At 42.0% G+C, this 25,104-nt stretch overlaps 2 protein-coding genes across 5 annotated transcripts in view; one reads left to right on the top strand and one right to left on the bottom strand.

Annotated features, from left to right (window-relative positions):
• The window catches only part of GMPS (guanine monophosphate synthase), a 32,520-nt gene extending 31,929 nt beyond the window's left edge, over positions 1–591 (bottom strand). The window contains exon 1 of the mRNA XM_080915515.1: positions 408–591. Within this exon, the coding sequence (XP_080771641.1) occupies positions 408–434 (27 nt within the window). The 5' untranslated portion in view covers positions 435–591. The remainder of the gene's footprint in view (positions 1–407) is intronic.
• A 9,739-nt stretch (positions 592–10,330) lies between these two features.
• SLC33A1 (solute carrier family 33 member 1) overlaps positions 10,331–25,104 on the top strand; it is a 30,528-nt gene continuing 15,754 nt past the window's right edge. For 3 of the 4 annotated variants that reach the window (XM_080915803.1, XM_080915802.1, XM_080915804.1), the window contains exons 1-3: positions 10,331–11,560; positions 18,357–18,547; positions 24,867–25,051. In XM_080915803.1, coding sequence (XP_080771929.1) covers positions 10,786–11,560; positions 18,357–18,547; positions 24,867–25,051 — 1,151 coding nt within the window. In that variant the 5' untranslated portion in view covers positions 10,331–10,785. The remainder of the gene's footprint in view (positions 11,561–18,356; positions 18,548–24,866; positions 25,052–25,104) is intronic. The other variant, XM_080915805.1, reaches the window with a different exon arrangement.

Raw genomic sequence — 25,104 nt, 5'->3', positions numbered from 1 at the left:
GGGAGAGGAGGGTGACGGAGCACACCTGGGAACAGGAACAGAAGCTGCGGTCGACCGGAGACAGAGAGGCCTGCACTAGGCTGAAAAGAATGCAGGCCAGCCTGGCGCGCCGCAAGCGAGGCCCGGACCCTGCCCCGCGACTGAAGGGCCTGGAGTCCCCAAGAACCGCGGCCCAGGGCCGGGTCCCCTCTGCGCTGGAACTTGACGCTTTCGGCCGCCGGCGCCTCTCCCGCCGCTCGGATACACACAGTAGCAAAGCCAACAAAGCGCCTCTGATACCGGAAAGCCGCGCCGCAGGCCGGGCTGGCACCTGAGGAGCGCCGCTGACCCAGCCAAGGGAGGCAGACAGACCCCGAGGCCTCGCTCACACTACCGGAGGACGCCGGAGACCCCAACCACAGACTGACCTTGGAATCTCCGTTGCACAGGGCCATTGGGGACCAGCGCCGCGGACGCAGACCGCTGACAAGGCCTGGACGCGAGCGGCTCAGCACCGGGACCGGCTGAAGCGTGAAGCACAGCAGCCGGAACCTGGCACAGGCCTTGGAATCCAGAAGCGCGCGCTGCTCCCTCCTCCAGCTTCCGCTCCACCGCCTCTAACCGGTCCCGCCTCCAGGCCCCGCCCTCCGAGAGGCGGGGACGCGAAAGCCCCGCCCTTGTCGTCACCCAGCCTACTGAAAAGGAAAGCATCAGCCTTGCCTCTAGGCAGGGCAATATAACTGGATATGATAATTGGCATTAATTAAGTAGTGGCTACTTACCATCTCAAACCTCAGATCTTTGTAAACTGCAAGATACATTTAAGTAATGGATTCATTGTGTCACAATTGAGTGGCTCAATTTTTCTGTTGTGTTTTGTTTTGGTATTGGTTTTGTTGTTGTTCTAAATATGGTCACTCTGCAGAGCAGGCTAGCCTCAAACTTAGATCCACCTGTCTCTGCCTCTTAAGTGCTAAAATTAAAGTAGTGTGCCACCACCTCAGTTTTGAAAGAATAAGCTGTAAATTTCTCATAGAGCCTACCTTGTTGAAGAAATTACTTTCTATTCACTTGATTGCCTATTTATTTTTGTTTCTTTCTTTCTTTTATAAGAATGAATGGTAGCCAGTCACCACCACCTTTGATCCCAGCACTCTGTGAAGGCCAGACTAAAAAAAATAAGGAAAGGGAGTAAGTAAAACAAAATGTTCAGAGGCTCTTGATCTATCTCTCTCTCACTCTGGTCTGCAGAGTGAGCTCCAGGACAGCCAGGGCTGTATAGGGAAACCCTGGGTCACTGAGCAGGGTGGCTAGGGAGATGACTCAACAGGTAAGAACTACCCAACGTGGAGGATCCGGGTTTAATTCCCAGCACTCACATCAAACCCAGCTGCAGCCACATTCACCAATAAACCCAGATTAGAGATACAGATAAAGATACAGACGGAGAATAGAGATAAAAGCTCCTACAAATGTTGGCCACCACCCTAGCCTCGGGCTTAGTGAGAGAACCTATCTCAATAAAATAAGGTGGGGGTTGATAAAACAGAAAATCCAACCTTGTCCCATGGCCTCTGTGCCTATAAACACATGTGCACAGAATGCAAACATATAATTCTGGTATTTAGAAAGCAGAGGCAGGATGGAGCAATGAAAGTTTGCAAACATCCTGGTCAATATCGTGATTTTTAGTCCAGCGGGGGCTGCATAGTGAGGCTGGATTTCAATATCCATGTATTAGTTAGGGTTTTGCTGCTGTGAACAGACATCATGATAAAGTTACTCTTGTAAAGGACAATATTTAATTGGGGCTGGCTTATACCTTCAGAGGTTCAGTCCATAATCATCAAAGTAGGAGTATGTCAGCACCTAAGCAGGCATAGTGCAGGAAGAGCTGAGGGTTCTGAAGGCAGCTAGTTTAAGATTGGCTTCAAGGCAGCTGCGATGAAGATATTTAAATCCATATCCACAGTGACACACCTACTCCAACAGGGCCACACCTTCTAACAGTGCCACTCCCTGGGCGGAGCGTATACAAATTATCACAGTCCTCTTCCCAAACAGACCTCTGTTAAGATATTACACTAGAAACTGCCTCCATGTTAGCAGGTGTGAGAATCAGAATAAGAAAAAAATTACCCCAGAGAGGAAAAGTGTAGAAATCCATTAAAGAAGTGAAAAACTACAGAAGAGCAGAAACAGCATCGCACAGAGAAGCGAGCTGACACAGCCAAAACTGCTCCCTAGCCAGAGCGGACTGAAGGTGCTTCCCAAAGCAGTCCAGAGGCTGGCCCGATGAAAGCCCTGCAGTCCTCCCATGGGGACAAGCCCACATATGACCCTCATAAAGTGTCACACATTTGCTGAGAATGATCTCCCCTATAGACAGGTCAGCAGCAGAGATAAATGGCATTTTGTCGTGTTAGCTCACTTAAGAGAATGTATTATTTAAAAGCTGAGCTGTCTGACTGATGTCCTGAGACCAGAGAACATTCCTAAGTCTGGGGCCTTGCTTTGCCCTCTGAGTGTTGGAAGGCATAGTGAGACAGCTGTTCAAAGCAAGAAAAGTACAGATATCAGGCTGGTCAGTCTGAGAAGTGCACAGACAGAGACCATCACCCTCAGTGGAAACAGGTCCTATCAGGCAAGAATTCCCTAGACACTGACAGCTATGAGCCAGTGGGTAGACAAATTCTGCAAGACAGCCATCTATCTGTCACTCACAGACTGAGAGAGAACAGATGCTGCTCTCATTACAGTTTCAGGGGATCTGAGGCCACCTTCTGGCCACTGAGAGCACCTGCACACAGAGTACACACCCAGACAAGGAAGCACACGAAAACATGCACATAAATAAAGATTAATTTTAAAAAGAAAATAAGAGGGAGCTATGAATAATGGGTCAGTTTTCCATAGAGCCCTTGAGTAATACTGAAGAAAAATGCTGGTATAAAATCAGCCGTGAAGGTCATTCTGAGGAAATCGAAAATGAAATGAAAACATTACTCACCAGAAGAGGGAAACCTTGCAAATTAAACTGTGGCTGAGTATTCAGGTGCAGTGTTCTGCAGAGGGTAGAATTTGTGATACCTGTCACTGCCTAAACTAGGTGTGATTCATGCCTGAAATTCTAGCCCTTGGAAGACAAGACAGGAGGATAAGTTCAAGGTTATCTTCAGCTACATAGAAAGTTTTATGCTTCAGGCCAGCCTCGACTACTACAAACTGCCTCCGAAAGAAGCTGCAGGGACTCGGCTGCTCGACATAGTACTAGAGGAAAGTCTCCACTAGGTAGGTCTGCAAGGGCAGGATCTCTACCACAGATGACTCAAAAGCCTAGAGAATTATGATGGTTGAAAAAAAAATAATGGGCCCCACAGGCTCACAGATTTGAATACTTGGTAACCAGGGAATGGAACGGTTTGAAAAGATTAGACATGACCTAGTTGTAAGTAGTATGTCACTGGGGTTAGGCCTGGGGCTTCAAAAAGACCATTACCAACCCAGAGTCTCTCCCTGCTGCCTGTGGATCTTAATGAAGAACTCTCAGGTACTTCTCCAGCACCACATCTGCCAGCATGCTATCATGCTTTATACCATGATGATAATGGATGAAATCTCTGAAACTGTAAACGTGCTCAGTGAAATGCTTTCTTTCATAGTTCTCAAGGTCATGATGTCTTTGCATAGCACTAGAGCAGTGACTAAGGCAATGATTATTCTCAAGCCTTAAGATTTCATATAATTTGCCTTGTAATTTGGACTTACTTAAAACCTGACATTTCTTTCTTATATCTATAGATATTTGATATTTATTCTATGTCTGCTTATAACTGTACTTATTGTCTTGAGGCTGGGTCTCCCTTGGTAGCCAAGGCTGATCTGCAACTCACATTATGGGATTACAGGAATGATCCAACATTCTGGGCTCCATAACTGAATTTTGAAAGTCTAGAGCATGTATTTCATGAATTCCAAACTCAGGAGCAATTTCCCTCAAAATTAATGCTATTATCAAATCTTCCATATATATAAATAGACCCATTATCTCCTGTTGCTGTGATAAAAAACACCCTGAGAAAAAGCAATTTAAGAGAGAGAGGATTTAGTTTGGCTACAGTTCAAGAGTGTAGCCTATCATAACAGGGAAGTTCTGGTGAGGGGATCTTAGAGCATATGGTGACATTGAATCTACCTTTTATTTGAGCCTGGGGAAAGTCTTCCCACTTCAAACAACCTAACTAAGACAACCCTTTACAGGCATGCCCCGAAGCTACTAACTTAATGAGATAATTCTTTGTAGGCTTGTCTCTTTAGTGATTCTAGATTCTCTCAGGTTGACAATATTGACTATATTTTACTTAGATGATATGTGGAAGAGGCTTTGAATGTAAAGTTGATAGCAGTAAACGACAAGGCATTGGACGGATCGAATGAGTATATTTTGTAGAAGATGAGCTGATGTGCCATAAGTAGAATGATCACATCTCCCCATATTATTCTCCTTAATCTTAACCCCCAATCTTTCAATGTGGAGCCTTTAGAAAGTGATTATGTCATGAAATGGAGCTTCCAATAAAGGAATTAATGCCTTTATAAAAGAGACTCTGAGCAGAGTTATCTCAGAACTCAGTGTAGCTCGGGCTGGTCTGTAATTGTGAATCTCTTGCTTAGGTCTCTTCAGTGCTGTAATTATGACATGCATGTCACCACATTTGGCTTTCTTTCAGTTAAAAGGTTGTTTTGTTTTTGTTTTGTATTATCACTATCCATTTAAAAACAAGATTATATAAATACAAAAATGAGTTGGGTAAATGCAAAACTTTTCTCTAAAATTTTGCACTGCTAATTTTCTCTTGTTGTTTGTATTTTTGTTTAGTTGGATACAGAAACCTAACATTCAGTTGATGTATAAATTAACTGAAATGAAATAAGAACAACTATTAGCTCTGCTGGTACTGTTCATTTCCCAGAACAACTTATTTCTTGTGGTTACCTAGAACGTTGTTATAGAATGTCTTGGGCTGTTCCTATTTTAATGTTAATTCCACTTCCACAAAAAGTGCAGCCTAGTTTACCTCAACTGAACCTTCCCATTTTAATTAGTAAAATAAAGGAAAGCCAGTGTCTGGGCAGGGAAAGGGAGAGAGCAGACAGGAGGAGAAATCAGAGGACTAGGGTGAAAGTCACAACATGGAGGTCCATAAAGACCAGCTAGATCCAGGTGGGATTAATTGGCATTAAACAGCTATGAACATTAAAGCTTTTATAGGTCTAATATCGAATATAGAAGGGCAGTTTGTATCTTTGTCAACTTGATGTAATCTTGTTGTGTAGAGGGTTTGTGGATTGAGAATTGAACATATAAACCTGTATGAACAGCTATTGTGCTATAGAGTTGTGTTTGTGTTGATTTTTGGGGTAAAGGAACACTCCAGGAGGGAGGTGAAAAGCAAGCGGTAGAAAAGTGCCAAAGGAAGGGATTTGCATGGGCAAAGAGAGACCGGGTGGCAGCTTGGACTGAGTGATAGAGGAGCACTCGGCTCCATACTAAAATCGGGCCTGAGGAGTGAGAGACCTCAGGGCCGATAAAGAGATAAACCATTTGTATTTTTTAATATTTACTGCAACAGAACAGAAATAGCGAAAGCATAACAGGTCATTCCCTTTAACAACCTGGTCCCAAAAGCTTACATCTGTCAACTATAATATATGTCTTTAGAAACAAAACGCTGACTGCCAAGCAGGTTTCTGTAAAAACCTCCATTGCTTGTTCACCCCATAGAGTATAAAATGAAAATGCAAACTGGACTTGATACTGAGAGCTTTAAGGAACTATCTTGGCTTTGGTGGCATCTTCATTCAGTTCCCAGTGGTATTGGAGCACTCATTCCAGAAAGATCACCACAACATAACCACTAAAGAAAAACCAGTACTATAGCTAAGGTGTAATATTTGGAAGGAATTATTTGAAACACTGATAAATCCAGCCTGTAATGAAGTTGAGGCTAACCTGGGTTATATGAGGTCCTTTTTAAAAAAATAAATAAATAGTGTCTACTCAAAAAGCATGTTTATAAATTAAAAATTAAATCAATAAATAGGCTAATAAAATTACTTACAGATTTGCATCTGCTCCATATGAGGGAATTCATGTTTGCTATTGTAAGCCTTGTAAAAAGCCCATCCCAAGAGATCAGAGGTCCTGGGAGGGGAAACTTCCCATTGTTGTTTTATGAACTATGAAATTGCTCTCTAGATATTTATGATTATACCCATACATTTGTGCTGCTTTTGACCTTTGTCACAGAACCCTGTTTCTGCAGTGGACAGCAGTCCATACAAAAACTCAACTGATCAAAATGTTGAAAATAAGAGTGCTCAGCCCTACCTAAGACATTTATATTAACCATTCCACATCACCCACCAAGACTCAAGGTATAATCTGATAGCCACGAGAGTACGCTATAAAACTCTTCTAGACATAACATGGCCATTGTACTCATGAACTCACAGTACCTATGATTACCTGAACAAGATCAACCCAGCCAACATTACAACATTGATGAGAGAAGGGTTCAGGACTCTCCACCCCTAACTCAGGAGCTCTTGAGGGTCGTTGGCTGCTGGAAAAGGATTCATTTTTCTTTGAGTGTATGGTTGCTGGTAGGTTGCCCATGCTCCAGTGGTTAGCCTGAAAGACACATCCACTAACTGGACTCAGAAGGCTCTAAAGAAGAACAAGGAGAAGCAGATGCTATAAAAATGGGAGGGGTTGTAGTGGGGAAATGCAGAAAAAGAATTTGGATTAGATATGATCAAGATACATTGCATACATGTAAGGTGTTTTCAAAATATTAAGAATAAATTATTTGTTTGACCCTAGCACTTGGGAGGTCAGCCTGGACTATATAGTTAGAACCTGTCTCAAAACAAAAGTACATTGATGTTGTGTCCATAAAATCAATACAAATATAGTATCTACTGAGATTGGTCTATAAATATCTATTTGTATTTCAAGGATTTGTATCCTGGAGAATAGAGTTAGACCTAATAGCAAGGTCACATATTATATGATCTACTCATCCACTTCTTCAAATGACATACATGTAATGAGAGAAAATAATACGAAATGCAGTGAATAGGGAGGAGAGGGGTTGGTACAACTGTAAAGGTTTGATACCAAATAGCAACAGCACTTAAAAGTTTAACACAGAATACACACACATGTACACATGCGTGAGTGCACATACATGTTCAAAAGTGAGATCTAAATAAAATAATTTTAAATAAATAAAATTTAGCAATTCTATTAATTGCTAAACAAGGCTAGAAATTACTGGTCTAGATTCTACTTTATAGGTGTCTACTTCCTATGTTTCTAATATTAAAGTTAATGTAACTTGTTACAAAGCTTAATGAAATTGCTTGCCTACTTGGTGAATCCCAAGCATCATCTCCAAATGGAAATGGGGATGGAGATGGGGAATTGAAAGCATCTGAGGAACAACACCCAAGGTTCTCTTCTGGTCTTCCTATGCATGTGCATTCATGTGCACATTCACACACAAGTGTATTCCCTCCCAACACAAGAACACTCATAGAAATGGTCTGGGTTTAATTCAGTGGTATAACTCTTGCCTAGTATGTGTGGGGCTTAAGGTTCAATCTCAAAGGGGGAAAAAACAAGTAGAAATGCAAAGTAATTTTTTTCCTCAAAAATAGAAGCCAAAAAACCTACTAATTCCATAGCTTTTGTCTTAGTCAATGTTCTATTACTGTGAAGACACATCACAGCTACAGCAACTCTTAGAAAGGGAAGCACTTAATAACTGGGATTACTTACAGTATCAGAGCTTTAGTCATTATTGTCATGGCACATAGCATGCTGGAGAAGGAGCTGAGAGTTCTATGTACAGACCCATAGGCAGTAGAAAGAGAGAGCTATTTGGGCTTGCCTTGGGGCTTCATTTCTGGAACCTCAAAATGTACCCCCAGTGACACACTTCCTCCAAAAAGATCACACTTCCTAATCCTCAATCATGTCACTTCTTGATGACTAAGTATCCATATATTTGAGCCCATGGGGGCTATTTTTATTCCAACCAACAGAGTCTTGTATGTTACCTCCCAATAGCCTTGCAACACTAAAATGGATGTGATCATCTTTATTCAGTATTCATTGAAATTGAGACTTTTACAGGAATGACAACACATGCCTGTAATTCGAGGATTTGGGAAGTGGAAGTAGGAAGGAACACTTGGAGAAAAAAAAAAATCAGAAACAAAAACAGGGCCAGGCAGACTATATTGTCCATCCCTTAATCTAAGAATAAAGGAGATCAGAGGACCTCTGTCAGATTAAGTACAGCCTAGTCTACAAGGTGAGTTTCAAGCCAGTTAGAACCATACAGTAAAACCCTGTTGCAAAAATAAATAAGAAAAATAAGTTGAGACTTTTGGTCTTGCTTAAATAACACTATAAACTGTTTTCTGCTCCAATTTTTGAGACAGGGACTTGCAACACAGCCATGGATGGCCAGGAACTTCATCTATTGAATAGTCTGGATTACAAGCATGCACTACCACAACCAACTCTGTTCTTTAACAAAGGTTAGAAGACTTCGTGGTCACTGTTTTCTTTTATTTAAAGACTAGGTGTGGTGGCTCATTAATATAATCCTAGGACTCTAGAAATTAAGGCAGGAGTATGGCCATAAGTTTGAGACCAGCCTGGGTACATATGCTAGTGTATATAACCCAGGACCCAGGATCAATACAATGATAATGAAAACCAAAAAAACCAATAATCAACAAAGTCTCAATTCCAGTGCATATGCAAGGGCTGGAGAGAGGGTTTACTGCTTGTTCACCAGCCTAACTTCAGCTTCAAAGTACTCTTGTCTTCTGGTCCCTGGGGGCACCCCATACCCATGTACACATTCATTTGATTTCTCCCCCACCCCTGCTCCTGACACACACACACACACACACACACACACACACACACAAACACACACACACACACACACAAACAAACACACATGGGAAGGGGGAGGAGGGAGGAAAAGAAAGGAGACAGGGAGAATGAAAAGAGAATACGGAGAGTCAGCTAAGTGATTAATAAACTGTAAAAAGAAGAAAAATTCGAAGGCAGCAAATGCTCTAGGGAATTTAAACTTTTTAAAAAAAAAAACGAAAAAAGCATGTACATTTGTATTGGTGTTTGAAAACTGGCCATTTTTGGAAAACTTATTTCTTTGGTATCACTAAAATACTAAATCTAGTATCCCAACTGTTAGGAAAATGACAAAGAGAATGGGGGGCGGTTATGGCCCATGAAGGTGCAGTGAGGCCTGGGGGCAAGGGAGATACCTCTGGGGGGGGCCCATGTTGGGAATCCCTTCCCCCTGAGCCACATGAGGGTACAGTACAGAATAGAGTTTATTCAGGTCATGGGAGAGGGTAGTAAAGGCAGAGAGAAGGGAGTAGAGGAGTAGAGGCCAGCCATGAGCCTGTGGAGGGGGTGGGGAGAGGAGGGGTAAGGGAAGGAAAGCAAGAGAGAGAGAGAGAGGAGGGAGCAAGCAGCCAGCAGCCCCTTTTACACTGTCAGGTCACTGGGGCGGAGCATACCTGGCTGTTGCCAAGTAACTGAGGGGTGGGGTTTACAGAATCCCAACACCAACATTTCCAGCTCCAAGAGCTTCCAATGATTCACCAAAACCCAAAGGAAGGTCACTAAAAATGCACAACCACGGATGACAAGAAAGGAGAAAGGTGATTTCAAGAAGTTTCCATTGGCATTAATATAAGATGCATCAGATTGAAAGTTACCTCCTTCACTCTGAATCTAGCGTTCTCCTACATTTCTTCCTTCACATTGGGGAAAATGGACAGCCTTAATTCGTTCTGTGTATTAGGTACCAGTGTTTCCATTTAGTCGGGCACAGAGGACTCACATCTTTACACCAAAACTTAGTAACCTTTCTGGCAGGTTTACAAAGCAGCAGCATTACACAACTACAAGCCAGGAAGTTATGTATTGAATTAAGTGAGTACAAACTCTTCTACAGACACTGCAGCCTCTGACCATGCGCAATATTATTACCAAAGCCGAGGCCAGTCCAGAAAACCCGCGCTCACGTGTCAATGAAGGCCCAATGGCCGAGGCACACGAGTTCCTTTCAGGCGCATGCGCAAACGGAACCTGAGTAGTTTGGGCGCTCGGTCCTGGACGCTCGGTACGCTGGCTTTATTCCTCCCTCGGGGTCAGAATTGTGGGAATTAATGGTTCCTAGCAAACGTTGTTTGTGGTCGCCGCCATCAGAGCTTGTTCTGATTCGCTGGCTTCAGCGCGAGGCACGGAACCCATTTTGGCAGGGAACGACTTCCCGAAGCGCGAGGCAGGAAGTTATCCTTTACCTCTCGTGTTCGCCGAGAGCGCCCGCTGCAGTGTCAGCGGAGACCTAGTGGCAGGTGGGCGGGCGAGCGTTCGAGTCCTGCCGCAGTTACTAGCAGACTCTATCGCAGAGCCACGGCACGCTCCGCCAGCCTCGAGCCCGGCGCGGCAGCACAGGAAGCTCTTCCCGGCTCCCTGAAGTCGCTCCTGTGGGCAGCGACCCAGGCTTCGCCTGGGCCACCGGCTGGGGATCTGGCTCCGTGCTGCAGAACAACGACTAGTCTCTCCTCGCCCGCCCTCCCGGCGTTGAACCACCGAGACCCTGGTTCAGAGAGGCTGTCTTGGACCTGGGACTAAACTGATCCAGCCTCAGGCCTCCACACACCGGGCTCTGCGTTGTCTCTGATATGTCCCCGACCATCTCCCACAAGGACAGCAGTCGGCAGCGGCGGCCAGGCATGTTCAGCCACGCTCTGGATATGAAGAGTGGCCCGCTGCCACCGGGCGGCTGGGATGACAGTCGCCGAGACCCGGTGGGCGGGGAAGGGGACCGGGAAGTTCTTCTTGGGGATGCCGGCCCCGCTGACTTCCCAAAAGCCCCGCGGAGCTATAGAGCCGAACTAAGTAGCATTTTGTTACTGTTCTTTCTTTACGTGCTTCAGGGCATTCCCTTAGGCCTGGCGGGGAGCATCCCCCTCATTTTGCAGAGCAAAAATGTTAGCTATACAGATCAGGCTTTCTTCAGTTTTGTCTTCTGGCCATTCAGTCTTAAGTTACTCTGGGCTCCCTTGGTTGATGCCGTCTACTTTAAGAACTTTGGTCGTCGCAAGTCCTGGCTTGTCCCTACTCAGTATATACTAGGAATCTTCATGATATATTTATCCACTCAAGTGGACCGTTTGCTCGGAAATATTGATGGCAGAACACCGGATGTGGTTGCTCTCACTGTGACATTCTTTTTGTTTGAATTCTTGGCTGCCACACAGGACATCGCTGTGGACGGTTGGGCCTTAACTATGTTATCCCGGGAAAACGTAGGCTATGCTTCGACATGCAATTCTGTGGGCCAAACAGCAGGCTACTTTTTGGGCAATGTTTTGTTTTTGGCTCTTGAATCTGCTGATTTTTGTAACAAATATTTGCGGTTTCAGCCTCAACCCAGGGGAATCGTTACCCTTTCAGGTAGTGTACTTAAACTATTATACTGTTTAGGTTTATTTTGTGCTTTTGAGGAAACATTAGACAGGAGCTCTCATTTGCTTGCATGTTTTTTGTTTGTTTGTTTGTTTTACTTTTAAGGATGCACAAGATATTTTGATTCATTTCCCTTTCAAATTAACACAATATTGGGTTCCATTATGAGATTTCGTACTTTGCTCACCTATAACAGCCTGTTCTCTCCACCTCCCTCCTAGTCCTCTTCCTTTCCTAGTCCTCTTCCTTTAAATAGTTCAAACACACATTTTGTTTTTCTTCCAGATTCTTTGTAGGAGAGAAACCATGTGACATTTGTCCTGCTTTTGGAGTATTTCTGAATTCTGTTTACAGGATTTTTAAAAGGCTCTATATATCCAACTTGAGACTGGGCCCCACTTCACCCTCCTGAGTGCTGATATTAAAAGCATGTGCCACTACAGCTGGCTTGTGTCCGTAGTGGGCTTCTGATTAGGTTTAAAACATTTTGAGTTGGAGATTTTAATTTTAATGCTTATACATACCACATTACTAGTTTTGAGGTTTCTGTAATTTGGTAATAACATAACTAGATTCTGTGTGTTCTGTTTCTATTTGTGTGTTCCTGGTTCTGGGAAATGAACCCAGTACTCCTACATAAAAGGGAAGCCATCTTCTAAGTACCAGTCTCATTAACCAGTGGGAGTTTTTCCTCTCTCAGTGCTAGGAATCTATTTTTGACCTTGGTTTTGTCCTTAGTTTTCAATAGGAGTCTAGACTGGTCTTCAGTCCCCTAAGGATCCATGTAGTTAATTATGCACACCACGCTGCCCAGCTTAACTGCCTAGTGGCTTTGAGGAATTTAAAGAACTCGGAGTCGTAAGAGGAAAATACCATTGCCTGGGTAGTTAAAGAGAAGATACAAACACTATCTAGAAAAATCTGTGTATTGGAAACCATAACTTGAAACAAAAAAAACAGACAAGGGTTTGAGAGATGGCTCTGCTGATAAGAGGTCTTGAGTTTGGTTCCCAGCACCCATATGGTGGCTTACAACCCTCTGTGACTACAGTGTTAGGAGATGTAGTACCGTCTTCTGGCCTCCAGACACTGGGAGTGTAGAGTGTGAAATACTAATACACATGAAAGTAAGCAAACCTTTTTAATCTTTGTAATTAAGTACAGGTACTACAGGAGGAATATAGTGAGGAAGACCAGGTCGACATTTAAAAAGCAGTACTATAGACAGCAAGGAGAGAACAGGAATGATGGGATGAAGTAACGTCTGGAGGAAACTAACCTTGATTCTAGTGACTGGCCTTTTCATAGCTTTATAACATTTTGAACTTTTTCTCTCAGTCCGTTTGTTTTCCAAGAACCTCAGGGGCAAAGAGACCTTTAAATAGCAAGGGTTGAGTGATGGGCAGGACAGAAGGATGCAGTGCCTGTTCTTCCTTACTGCGATGAGAAGACTGCTGTCTAGAGGCTGCCTAAAGATACATGGCCTTGGAGTTAGCTGTTTGTAGCTTTTAATCTGGTATTTTGCCTATAATTGGTAAGAAATTAGAGAAAGCCTCAAAGAAACCTTAAAATCTAACTAGGTGCTGATTGAGCCTTTTTTTTTTTTTTAATGGGACAAATATAACATTGTGATTCCTAAGTATCTGAAAGCATCACCCACTTTTAGAATGCCTGATTCTTAGAAATGCTAGGTTAAAGTTTTAATTTTTTAACTAGCCTAGGCTGAGCCACCTTGTGGATTCTTGGAACTGAGCATGAATCCTCTGGAAGAACAGTTAGAACTCTTAATTGCCGAGCCACCTCTCCAGCCCCCATGTGACTTTTAAATTTGTTTTAAAATAAATATACAGAAGTCAATCAGAGAAAAAGGCCATAATGGATCTAAATCATATATACACTAGTAAAGCACTACGTTTGAGATAATATGAGATAATAATTTTGAACAAGGAAGGAAGCAGACCAATTTCTCCTTAGTGATAAATTTGTCTTGCAGTACTCATTAACATTTTATGTAACAAATGCTTTTTAGGATTTAAGCCTGATTGGTTCATTACTAAATAGGTAAGTCATTCTTTTTTTCTAGTATTGTCTATAATTCGTCCTTTAGGATTCATGTTAAGCTTAAAGCATCTCACTGGCAGATAGCTCAGCACATGATAAGTGCTTGTACCTCAAGCCTGTGGCGTGTGTGTGTGTGTGTGTGTGTGTGTGTGTATGTGTGTGTGTGTGTGTATGCAGGTATGTATGTACGTACGTACGTACGCGCACGCCTGTGCATAAACAGAATAAGAGCAATAATAAACAGGACAGTACCTTTCCTTCAATTATGTGGGAATAAGTTAGGTGATCATTGAGGGTGATAAAGCTTTCTTGTACTGCTAGGGATTAAACATTGAACTTAAGGTAGTAATTTGAAGTTAGGCATATGCTAAAAATTCATTCAACTACACCAAATTTAAAGTTTTTGGTTTAACATTAAAAAATTAAAGTTTTGGTTTTAAGAGCAAAATTTATCTTAGAAAAATTAAAAGTTTGTTTTTTGTTTTGTCTTTAATCTTAAAACTCAACTTTTGGATCTGAGAGATGGGTCCGAGGATTGTTCTTGCATAGCTAAAGTTGCATTCTTAGGACCCGTGTTGGGTTGTCCAAAGGCACTGTCATTCTAACTCCGAAGATGTGGTGTCTGTGGCTGTCCTAGGCCCCTGCGCAAGCATACAGATACACACTCGCCCTTACACATAGTTAAAATAAAGTTTTAAAACTTGTCAGCTTTTAGGGAGGCACTAGAGAGACATAGGTCAGCAGCCCGATTGTTTATTACTCTTCCAGAGGACGCTAATTAACTGCCCTTAACTCCAGCTCTGGGAACCCAGCAGCCTCATTTAGTGTCTACGGGCACCTGTATACATCCCATACATTCAAAAAACACACCCACGTACACAGAAGTAAAATTGATCTTTTTAGGTAATATTCAATGTGAATGATACGAACACTTTGAATTTATTCATTTTGCCTCCAAAGAGACCAGGTGAGGAGCATGGTGAGTCTTTCAATATAGGCAAATATAGGAAGTTAGGACCTAACCTCAAATGTTAGTAACAAATGAAGCAGTGGATTCAGGGAAGATTAAACACCTGAGACCCACCCCTCAGGAAGAAGGTTGTAAAGGCATTTTTGTTTTGTTGTTTTCCTTTTCTATTTCTTTTTTTTTTTTTTAAAACACAAAGCGAAGAGAAGAAGGCACTGGCTGCTCTTTACCAAGTAGTATCTCGAAAACGCTTTGTATGAAAGGCCCCTCTACACAGCATACTGTGCACTTAAAACATATTTATTTAAAGTATATTCTGAAATTCACTTTGGTTTTGGGGGTGCAGGGGACTGAACCCAGGACGTCCCGTGGGTAATGTGTACCATGCAGATGAGCTCTGGCACTGTACAACTAGCAGACAAATGTGTCCTGTTTTCACTTTTAGTGTGTTCATAGGAACTATTTTTAGTTGACAGGTTTGTGTGGCAAGCACTGTCACCTGCTAGACCACCCCACTGTTCTCTGTTCGTTATAGTAATGTGAAATAGTTCATGTATTAAACAAGTGTTTCATCACACATCCATTGGAGGATTCTCTGCACTTTCCAGTTTGGGACTTGTCCTGTCTGAAAATGAGGCTTGATTCCTGTGATGGATGCTGAGCCTTTGCAAGTTCCACTTTCAGTTTGGAAAGGCACTGCTATGTTCTCTAGCACAGATGGGCGGGCAAGTTAGTCTGTTGTCCAGGCTAGCCCTACATTCAGTCCTCCACTAGCATCTCCAGTGCTGGGACTATAAGGTGCACCATCATGTGTTGTGTTTGTACTAACCCCCAGGGAATAACTCGTTCTCTTTCTATGCTTTGTATTCTTGCTGTTTTTCATTTTAGTTACTTTCATAGTTTTACAGATTACTATGAATTATAAAAGAATATTGGAACCTGATGTTGTGTTTTAGTTTTGAGACAAGGTTTTATGCAGCCGTGATAGTCTAGAGTTGCTGTGTAGACCAGGCTGGCCTCAAATTAAGAAAGACCCACCTGCCTCTATCTCTGCCACTGCCTCCCACATTTTGGGATTAAAGGTGTGTGCTACCATGCCAGATTCCAGTATTTCCTACTAAGCAATTTTCCAGTAAATTTGATGTTGGAGAATGTCAATAGCATAAAGTACCAGCCACTTTAACAATGCACTGAGCACTATAATGGTACTATATATGAAAATGCATGAGATGAGTTCTTTAAAACATTTAAGATTGATATTTATGTGTGTGCACCTCTATGTGTGCCTGTGGAGCATCTCAGAAGACAACTTTTTAGAGTCAGTTCTCTTTTACCTTTATGTGGGTGCCAGAGTTTGAACTTAGGTAGTCAGGCTCATAAAGAAAGTACCTTTCCCAAGCTTCAACCTTGAGTTTCTAATGAGTTGTACTGCTTTTTTCTTGAGTTTATAATTAACACTAGGGTGCTTGCCTTTACAGAAGTTTTGTGTGTGTGTGTCTGTGTGTGTGTGTGTGTGTGTGTGTGTGTGAGAGAGAGAGAGAGAGAGAGAGAGAGAGAGAGAGAGAGAGAGAGAGAGAGAGAGAGTGAGTGAGAGAGAGAGAGAGTGAGTGTTTCTGAGATAGTGTTTTTCTGCAAGATACTGGCTATACTAGAACTTGCTCTGTAGTTCAGGCTGGCCTGGACTTAAGAAAGACCCCCCTCTCTCTGCCTCTACTTCCCTAGTGCTTGGATTACCATTTGTGTATCACCATTTGGCTAGCCTTTATATTTTTCTTTATCAGCAGTGAATTGCTACATGTTCTTTATTTCTGCATTTGTGGGTACATTAGGCACATTTTTATAGGCACTTCGAAATATGTAGTCAAAGCTCATGCCTGTGAAAGTGTGACAGGAGCTTTGCCATTCTGGCCTTGCATCAGTGTAGACAGCCACGTTATAGAGCTGACGGTGCACACCGAGTGATTGATGCGCTGTGCTATGGAACTGCTGTTAATAAACACTTATGCTTAGAGCAGTGACCGAGCCTTCCTTTCTGAGCTGCTGACGTTTCCCTCTGCTGTATGTGTGAGGTGCAGAGGCTCTTCGGATTCCGGTTCAGTCAGTGTCCCATTGTGACTCTTTCCTATTGTTCATGCTGTTCTTTTTCCCTTAAAGCACAAGGAAATCAGAAGTACTTTTATCTGTGCATATTGCAGAATCTTGTTTCATTTATTAACATCTTTCTATTGGCAGTGAAATAAAGGAATTTAAATTCTAGATGATTTCTTTACATTAAAATCATCAAGTTAAGATGTACTAAGCAAATTGTTTTCCCTTGCATTTTTCCTAGACAAATGAAGCTCCTAAAATATAAGTGGATCATCTTTATTTGTTAATCAACTCTTACCAAAAGACTTTTAATTGGACTTTCTGTTGACAGCCTTATAAACCAGCAACAAAGGCTTTCTTAATGAAAATACTGGTATAAGTGAAACTCTCTTAAAAAATCATCATTTGCCTCATTTCAGATTCATTTTTATTATTTTTCATTGTGAATGTAGGGGTGGGTGAGTACAAGTGTCTATTAGGACAGAGACACTGGAGCTGGAGTTACAGACCACAGGTTGTGAGTGTCTGAGTGTGAGTGAAGGGGGGTGGGCTGCTCCATCGCCAGCTTCTTTGAGCTCAAACAGCATGTGACAGTTTATTATAGAATGTGTATCACAGAGGGGACATGTAAAAAATGCTGCACACGTTTATATTGTACAGCATGTGCTCTGTTAGTCCTTCTAGCTATGATGAAGGTTCTCTGGTCATTATTCTCTCCCACCAATACATCTGTAAAGCTCCTTCAGTGAAACAGTACAGACCGTGTGCCTTGTCTTCATTTGTCCTTTTCAGGTACTGCAAGGAGGTCAGTTAAAGAGTTTAACGTGCTGGAATGTTTAGAAGTAGAAATGAAATATCTGAGCTGGCAGAGCTCAGTGGGTACTCCCCACGCAAACCTGGCCATCAGATGCCATTCATAGAACCTACAGTAGAGGCACACTTCCCAAACTGTGCTTTGACTTCTACTTGGATTTGCATCTGCTCTCTCTCACACACACACTCAAGGGACTGGGGGGGGGGGTTCTAATACAAATAATCATGTGATCAATTTGGGAAGGGAATTTACTTTTGTTCTAAAACAGGACTACATATATCCAAGGCTGCCTTTAAACTCGCTGTCTAGTGAAGATCCTTCTAGCTATATCTCCCAAGTACTAGAATTATCGGCACCTTCCAGCACACCTGGCTTTTATTTTTCTTTTTTGAGTGGGGTCTTGCTCTGTGTTTCAGACTGGCCTTAAATTAACTTTGTAGCTCAGGCTAGCCACAAGCACTCTAGCCTCAGTTTCCTGAGTGCTGGGGTTACAGTGCTGAATTATCATAATTTAGCATGAGAACTGCTTCAGTATGTAAATATAGCTTATGAACCTTAAGGCTATGAAAATCATTTTCTTCCCTTACCTACTTTTTTCTCTGTATAAAGTGACAAGTTAGGCATACAAAATTCAGTTACAGCTATAACCCCACACGCCACCTGGAATAAGTGTCAGTCAATTTTGAGTCTCTGTGCTTAACAGAATCAGTACTGTTTCATTCATTTGCTATGCTTCAAACCTAAAGTTAATAGCATAATTTAAAAAAAATCTTAGATTAAGAAAAGTTGTTTTATTTAGTATTAGTGAATTAATTTTCAAAAATTAATCATAAACAAAACACTCTTAATTTCAGATTTTCTATTTTTCTGGGGAACTGTATTTTTAATAACAACAACATTAGTAGCCCTTCTGAAAAAAGAAAACAGAGAAGCGTCAATAGTAAAAGAAGAGACACAAGGGATCACAGACACTTACAAGCTGCTGTTCTCAATTATAAAAATGCCAGCAGTTCTGGCATTTTGCCTTTTGGTTCTAACTTCAAAGGTAAGAGATTTTTCAACAAGTTTATCATCATGAATACTTTGAATGTCTTTTCATAAGTCCCTTTCTAATACCATAGTATTTAACAGTGCAAAGCAATAATTCCTGCCTACTAAATATATTTTAAAAGTGATGATATCAAATGTCACTTCTAAGTAAGCTTTCAGCCGTAGAATCTTGAAGAGTTATGCCAGTGTGAAGGTACTGTTCCAGACAGTAGTGGTTGGGATGAGAATGATCACTGTGAAGCTTTCTGCCGCCGTGAGGAACGTGCCCTTCATACTGAGTATGAGAATGTGGCTAATAAGAAGAGCAAGTGTATGAGTATTTACCTTAAAACCTATTGAATTATTTTTTGAAATACAGAAAGGAAATTGGCCATAAGACAAATGAGATTCCTGGTGACTTACATTCTTCATTAAGATGTCTTTGCTTAGCTGGGTGCCAGGAGCGCACACCTTTAATTCCTTGGGAGGCACAGGCAGGCAAATCTCTGTGAGTTTGAGGACAGCCCTGCCTGCAGAACCATTTCTAGGACAGCCAGGGCTACAGAGAGAAACACTGTCTTGACAAAACAAACAAACAAAAAACAAGAAGAAAGGTAAACAAGTATAGTTTGTCATAACAGGCCGTAGCCTCTTTCTAAATTTTCTGTGAACACTCCACAGCTGTCTCATGACAGACCTCATTGTCTTCATTCTAATAAGGTCTTCTCTTCAATAATGGAAAGTGAAGTTAGAAGACAGGCTCATGGAAAATAACATTCAGTCATGTTATTTAGGAATGAATATTTTTTGGCACATTGTTTTGTATTATTCTTAGATATGGTCTCACTATCTAAACTAGACAAGCCCTTGCTTGTCTAGAACTTAACATACAGACTAGGCTGGCCTTGAACTCACAGATGTCGTGCTGCTTTTCTGCCTTTGAAGCAGTAGTTGATTCTTTTTGAGCTCTTTCCTTTTTCCTGTTATATTTATGCATACATCTGTATATACATATTTCATATATGCTTATACATACGGTTTAAAAGTGGAATTGAATTATACTGTATATAATTTTATAGTTATTTGGTCTTACTCCAAACAATTCCTGCATCATTCAATATTTTTAAGTATGTTACATTACATTAATTACTATTAATTTTATGTTTGCCTATTTTTCTTTTTTTGAGGCAGAGTCAAAGTTTGTAGCCCTGGCTGTCCTAGAACTCATTGTGAAGATCAGGCTGACCTCAAACTCACAGAAATCCACCTGCCTCTGCCCCGCACCCCCAAGTGCTGGGACTAAAGGTATGCACCACTACAAGAAGCTGCTGTGGGTTTTTAAGGAGACAATATTACTTAGCTCAGGGGTTGTCTTTGAACTTAGTATGTTGCTGCTGATGACAGTGAATCTTTTTTAAAAGATTTATTTGTTTGTATTTTATGTATGTATGTGTTTTGCCTGTATGCATGCCTGTGTACCACATGTATGCCACACTTGTAGAGCCAAGAAGATGATGTCAGCTGAAGGTACAGACAGTTGTGAGTTGCCATGTGGGTGCTGGGAACTGAATCCTGAAGAGAAGCCAGGGCTCTTAGCAGTCAGCCTTCTTACAAGCTTAATTCTGAAGTCCTGAGCTCTCTACCTCCGTCTTCCAAGTGTTAGTTAGGACTGTGGTTTCTTCCCTGACTACTTATGATGTTATTTATAGTGATTGTTCATTTCATTACTCTAAATTCCATTTTATGGATAGGTCAGTATTTATTTTTCAGAGTTATTTAGATTGTTGTGGTTTATTATGATTATTCATAAAGGTGGGTTTTTTGGGAAAATATATGCTTACTGACGGGTAAATATTGAGAAATTAAATAATCAGGAGTAGGAATTACATTGTATATACTTCTAGGCAGGTTTTTTTTTTTTTTTTTTTTTTTTTTTTTTGACACTTAGGACAACGAGGTGAGGCCATAGAGACCCGTTTCTCTTTCTACCTGTAACAGACTGAGAAGCTCCTTTTCAAAGAAAACAAACAACGTTTTTATTGATTATTAGGAATTTCAGACAATTCACCATGATCAGTCATTTTCCAGTCCTCCCAGGTCTGCCCACTACCCTTATGACCTCCCCTTCACAAAGAAGGAGAGGAGGAAGAGGAGGAAGAGGGGAGATAGGAGAAGGATGGGGAGGAGGAAGAACAGAAGGAAGAAATAGGAGGAAGAGGAGGAGACTGTGTATGTATTTTATACACGCACATACACATATAAATATATTTTCCTTTTCACCAATTTAAAGACAAGGCACAACTTTAAATAGTCAGACAGCCAGTAAGAATGTGAAGGATGCTCCACTTCCTTAGCCATCTGGCAGGTACAAATTATAGCCATAACACGGGCCACTGCATGTTCAACAGAAATGCAAAATTAAGTTAATGTGTTTTTAAGGCTGTGAAACAATGGACCCACACTGTCCGGAGTCAGGAAGTTGGAACCAAGACAGAGAGGGGAAACTAATGTGACAAGGGAAGTGAAAGTCCCCTTACCTGGACCCTGTTGAAGTCGCTGCCAGTTCAGAGTCCAGCACACAGGCGAGAGTGGTGCAGGCCTCTAATCCCAGACCATGTGGATATTTGTGAGTTTGAGGCCAGTTGGTCTACATAGAGAGTTCTACCTCAGCTAGGTAAACATCATGCCTGAAAAATAAAATAACAAGAAATAAAACGTCCAGAGCAGCGCCTTTGAGGTCCCGTGGATTTGGGTCTTGCTTCAACAGTGTTTGGACAGAACAGTCCTGGGGACTCCCACTTTATTAGCCACCAGCCGCCTTACAAGTCTCTCCAGTCGCAGCCTCTGGGACCACATCCTTGCTGCCTTCAGTTCCTAGGACCAGGCAGCACTGTCTTCGAGGTTAGCCCCATACTCCGGATCAGCCATGACTCCGATTCATCACCAAAGTGGAAGCTGCTATGAACCGCCTGGTCCACCTAACCTACGGGCCTCCTACACCTACCTCTCTCTGGGCTTCTTTTTTGATTGGGATGACGTGGCTTTGGAGGGCGTAGGCCACTTCTTCTCGAATTAACTGAGAAGAAGCACAAGGGCGCCAAGCGTCTCCTCAAGTTGCAGAAGGATCGATTGCAGGGGCCGTGCACTCTTTCAGGAAGTGCAGAAGCCATCTCAAGATGAGTGGGGTAACACCCAGGAGGCCATGGAGGTTGCCTTGGCCCTGGAGAAGAACCTGAACCAGGCCCTCTTGGATCTGCATGCCCTGGGTTCTGCTGTCTGTGACTTCCTGGAAAGCTACTTCCTGGATAGGAGGTGAAACTCATCAAGAAGATGGGCAACCACCTGACCAACCTCGTTCTGCTGGCAGGGCCACAGCCAGCGCAGACTGGTGTGCTCCAGGGATCACTGGGCGAGTATCTCTTTGAGAGCCTCACTCAAGCACAACTAGGAGGCCTCTGTGCCTTCCAAGGGGCTCCCTCTGCACCAGTCGCCTCAGGACTCCGCCTGAATGAACCTCTGAAGCCACTGGGCAGCTTTGTAACTGCCCTGGAGCCTCTCCCAGGTCTGGGACCAAGTAAGAATAAAGCTTTTTGAAACAAACAAATTGAAAAGAAATAAAACATCCTTCATAAGAACTGACCCAGAGTCCTCCCTGAAGACTGGCTCTCACAGTATCAAACAGGGCTATGCATGCTGCCAAGGGAGAGGGGTAATCGATGACCTACCTGTTTGTAAATCCTGTGACACATAAGAAGCACAACAGAGACTGGACCAACAAGAAATCTACAGTGTGTAATCGTGGGCACTTCTCTTCAGCTGGTAATAAACAGCCGTCTTACTGGACTTGAGGCTCACTCAACAATAGGAAGTTCATGCATTATACTGAAGACCTAGATAACTATCTGTGACTGGAGACATCATATAGAACTGACACCTGAGAGAAAAACCTATGTGTATGTGTGTATGTCTGTTAATGTGGAGAACACAGGGACCAGAAAGATGACATCAGATCCCTTGGAGCTGATGCTACAGGCAGTTGTGAACTGCCTAATATGATGCTGGGAGTGAACTCAGGTCCTCTGGAAGAACAGTAAGCACTTTTAATGACTGAGCCACCCCACCTCTAAATTTGTGTGTGTGTGTGTGTGTGTGTGTGTTTGTGTGGTGTGGTGTGGTGTGTATAAATTCCAGAATAAGTGGTACATATCACAAGGTGTCCTAAATAACTTAAGTGTATATTTCCCGAGAACAAAACATAATTCAAGAAAAATGGTAGTTCACAGTTGATAGTGGAACACATTTGTAATTGAAGTCAGAAGGAGTTCAGGGTTATCCTCAGCTTCATAGTTTTTAGTTCCTTGGCAACATAAAACCCTGTTTCAGAAAACAAAACAAAATCAGTATAGTTCAGTGAATAATTAAAAACCTTTTAAATTAATGTATTACCTGTCGTAGTTAGGGCTTCCGTTGCTGTGATGAGATGCCATCACTATGGCAATTTTTGTTGAAGAAAGCACTTAATTGTTGCTGGCTTAATGGTCCAGAGGCAGAAGGCATGATACTTGCAGGGAGACATGGTGCTAGAGAAGGAGCCAAGAGTTCTACATCTTGATCAGCAGGAAGCAGAAGAGATACTCTGAGCCTGCCTTGAGCATTTGAAACCTCAAAGCCTACCTACCCCAAGTGACATAATCCTCCTACAAGGCCACCCCTGTAACAGTGGCTGTAGGGGCATTTTCCAGTCACTACACTACCACAGCTTACATCTCATTATATTTTAGTATTGCCCATTGTTCAGAAAAGGTCTTTCTCATGACACGCTTTGTGGCTGTGATACAGTTCTGAATCCCATTCAGCGTGTAGGTTAAAGTTTGACTGCAACTTTGAGATTTGTTTGCTTCTAAGAATACAGACCTGTTTAGAGGGAGGCATGGTGGCTCACATGTCTAATCTTAGCATGCAGGAGGTTGAGGCAGAAGGATTGCTTTGACTTCTATGTCTAACCTGGGTTACACAGTTCCAAGTCAGTTTGTGCTACAAGAGAGACTGTTTAAAAACAAATAAGCCAAATAAAACCCAAACCCCACCAAACAAAAACTAACGGCCAGATTTCTATTGAACGACCTTCTGTTTACATTTTAATTTAGATTATGTGATATTCAGTTTATGCATAGGTTGAGGAATATCACAGATTAGTTCATTGTCTTTGGAAAATTATATAGGATTCACATAATGGTGTTATCCCCTACTGTTTTTTATATTTTGGCTACTTTGTTAATACTTTGGGAACTTACTGTTTTTCCTTTTGAGACTAAGAAGACCCTTGAGACTGTCTTATCTCAGACTTTGACTGTTCCTTTTATCATTCTTACTCTTTATTGACGTTTTAAGAATTAATCTAAGTAATTATACTTTTTGTTTTGTTTTCTACTTTTTTTTTTTTTCAAGCTAGGGTTTCTCTGTAGTCTTGGCTGTCCTGGAACTTGCTCTGTACAGACCCAGCTAACTACAAACTCAGAGATTCACCTGCCGCTGACTCTTGAGTGCTGGGCCTAAAAGACATGCACAGCCTTTCTAGTATACTGTTACCTTAAAATTGGTTTTCAAATGTTAGATATACTTATAAATTTTTATTCTAATTTATAAAAAAATCATCAAAAAATAGATATCAGTGATTCTTCATTTGAATCACATTTACTTACAGTTAACCAGAGACTAATAAATATGTGATACACAAAGCAGAAAGTAAGACATTCAACTTGTGATAGATTGAGTTGGTGTTGGTTGGTTTTGTTTATTTTGTTTGTTTGAAGACAGGTTCTCTACATAGCCCTGGCTATCCTAGAACTTGTTATGTAAACCAGGCTGGCCTCAAATTTTGAGAGAAGTTCCTGCCTCTGCTGGAATTAAAGACTTGCCACTTCAACCAACTGGGGATTTGTGTGGGTGGTGGTTTTGTTTTGTTTTGTTTGTTTTCTTTTGTTTGTATTTTTTAGACAAGGTCAGGCTACTCACGGTATAGACCAGGATGCCAGGATGGCCTAGAACTCACAGCTCATGCCACCTCCTACACACTAGGATTAAAGGCCAGGATTTAATTTTTTTTAAGTGAAAATAGTCGTAAAACTATCTACAGTTGTACCAATATTGCATTTTCTATTATTTTCAGTTGTAATGTTAGTAAACCATAATGCATAGACCTTCTATAACTTGGCAGCTATGCACTTGTGACTGACCGGGGTCAGTGGTGAAGTTGAAGGTTTATAGGACTTGCAGGTGTTCTGCTAAGACGACTCATGTCTCAGGAGCTCAGCCATTTCTGTTTTATGTTACAGATCGGTTTTTCCGCAGCAGATGCCGTGACAGGCCTGAAACTGGTAGAAGAGGGAGTGCCTAAAGAGCACCTGGCTTTACTGGCTGTCCCAATGGTCCCTCTACAGATCATCCTGCCACTCCTCATCAGCAAGTATACCGCAGGTCCCCAGCCTCTGAACATATTTTACAAAGCCATGCCCTACAGGTAACAGAGCCTGCTAACAAGTTGTCTTTAGTATAGTGCACATCTGGGTAGAG

Source organism: Micromys minutus, assembly GCF_963924665.1.
Source record: "Micromys minutus genome assembly, chromosome: 4".
Taxonomy (NCBI): Eukaryota; Metazoa; Chordata; class Mammalia; order Rodentia; family Muridae; genus Micromys; species Micromys minutus.
The sequence above is the reverse complement of the archived record's forward strand: the minus strand, read 5'-3'. Positions and strand labels throughout refer to the sequence as shown.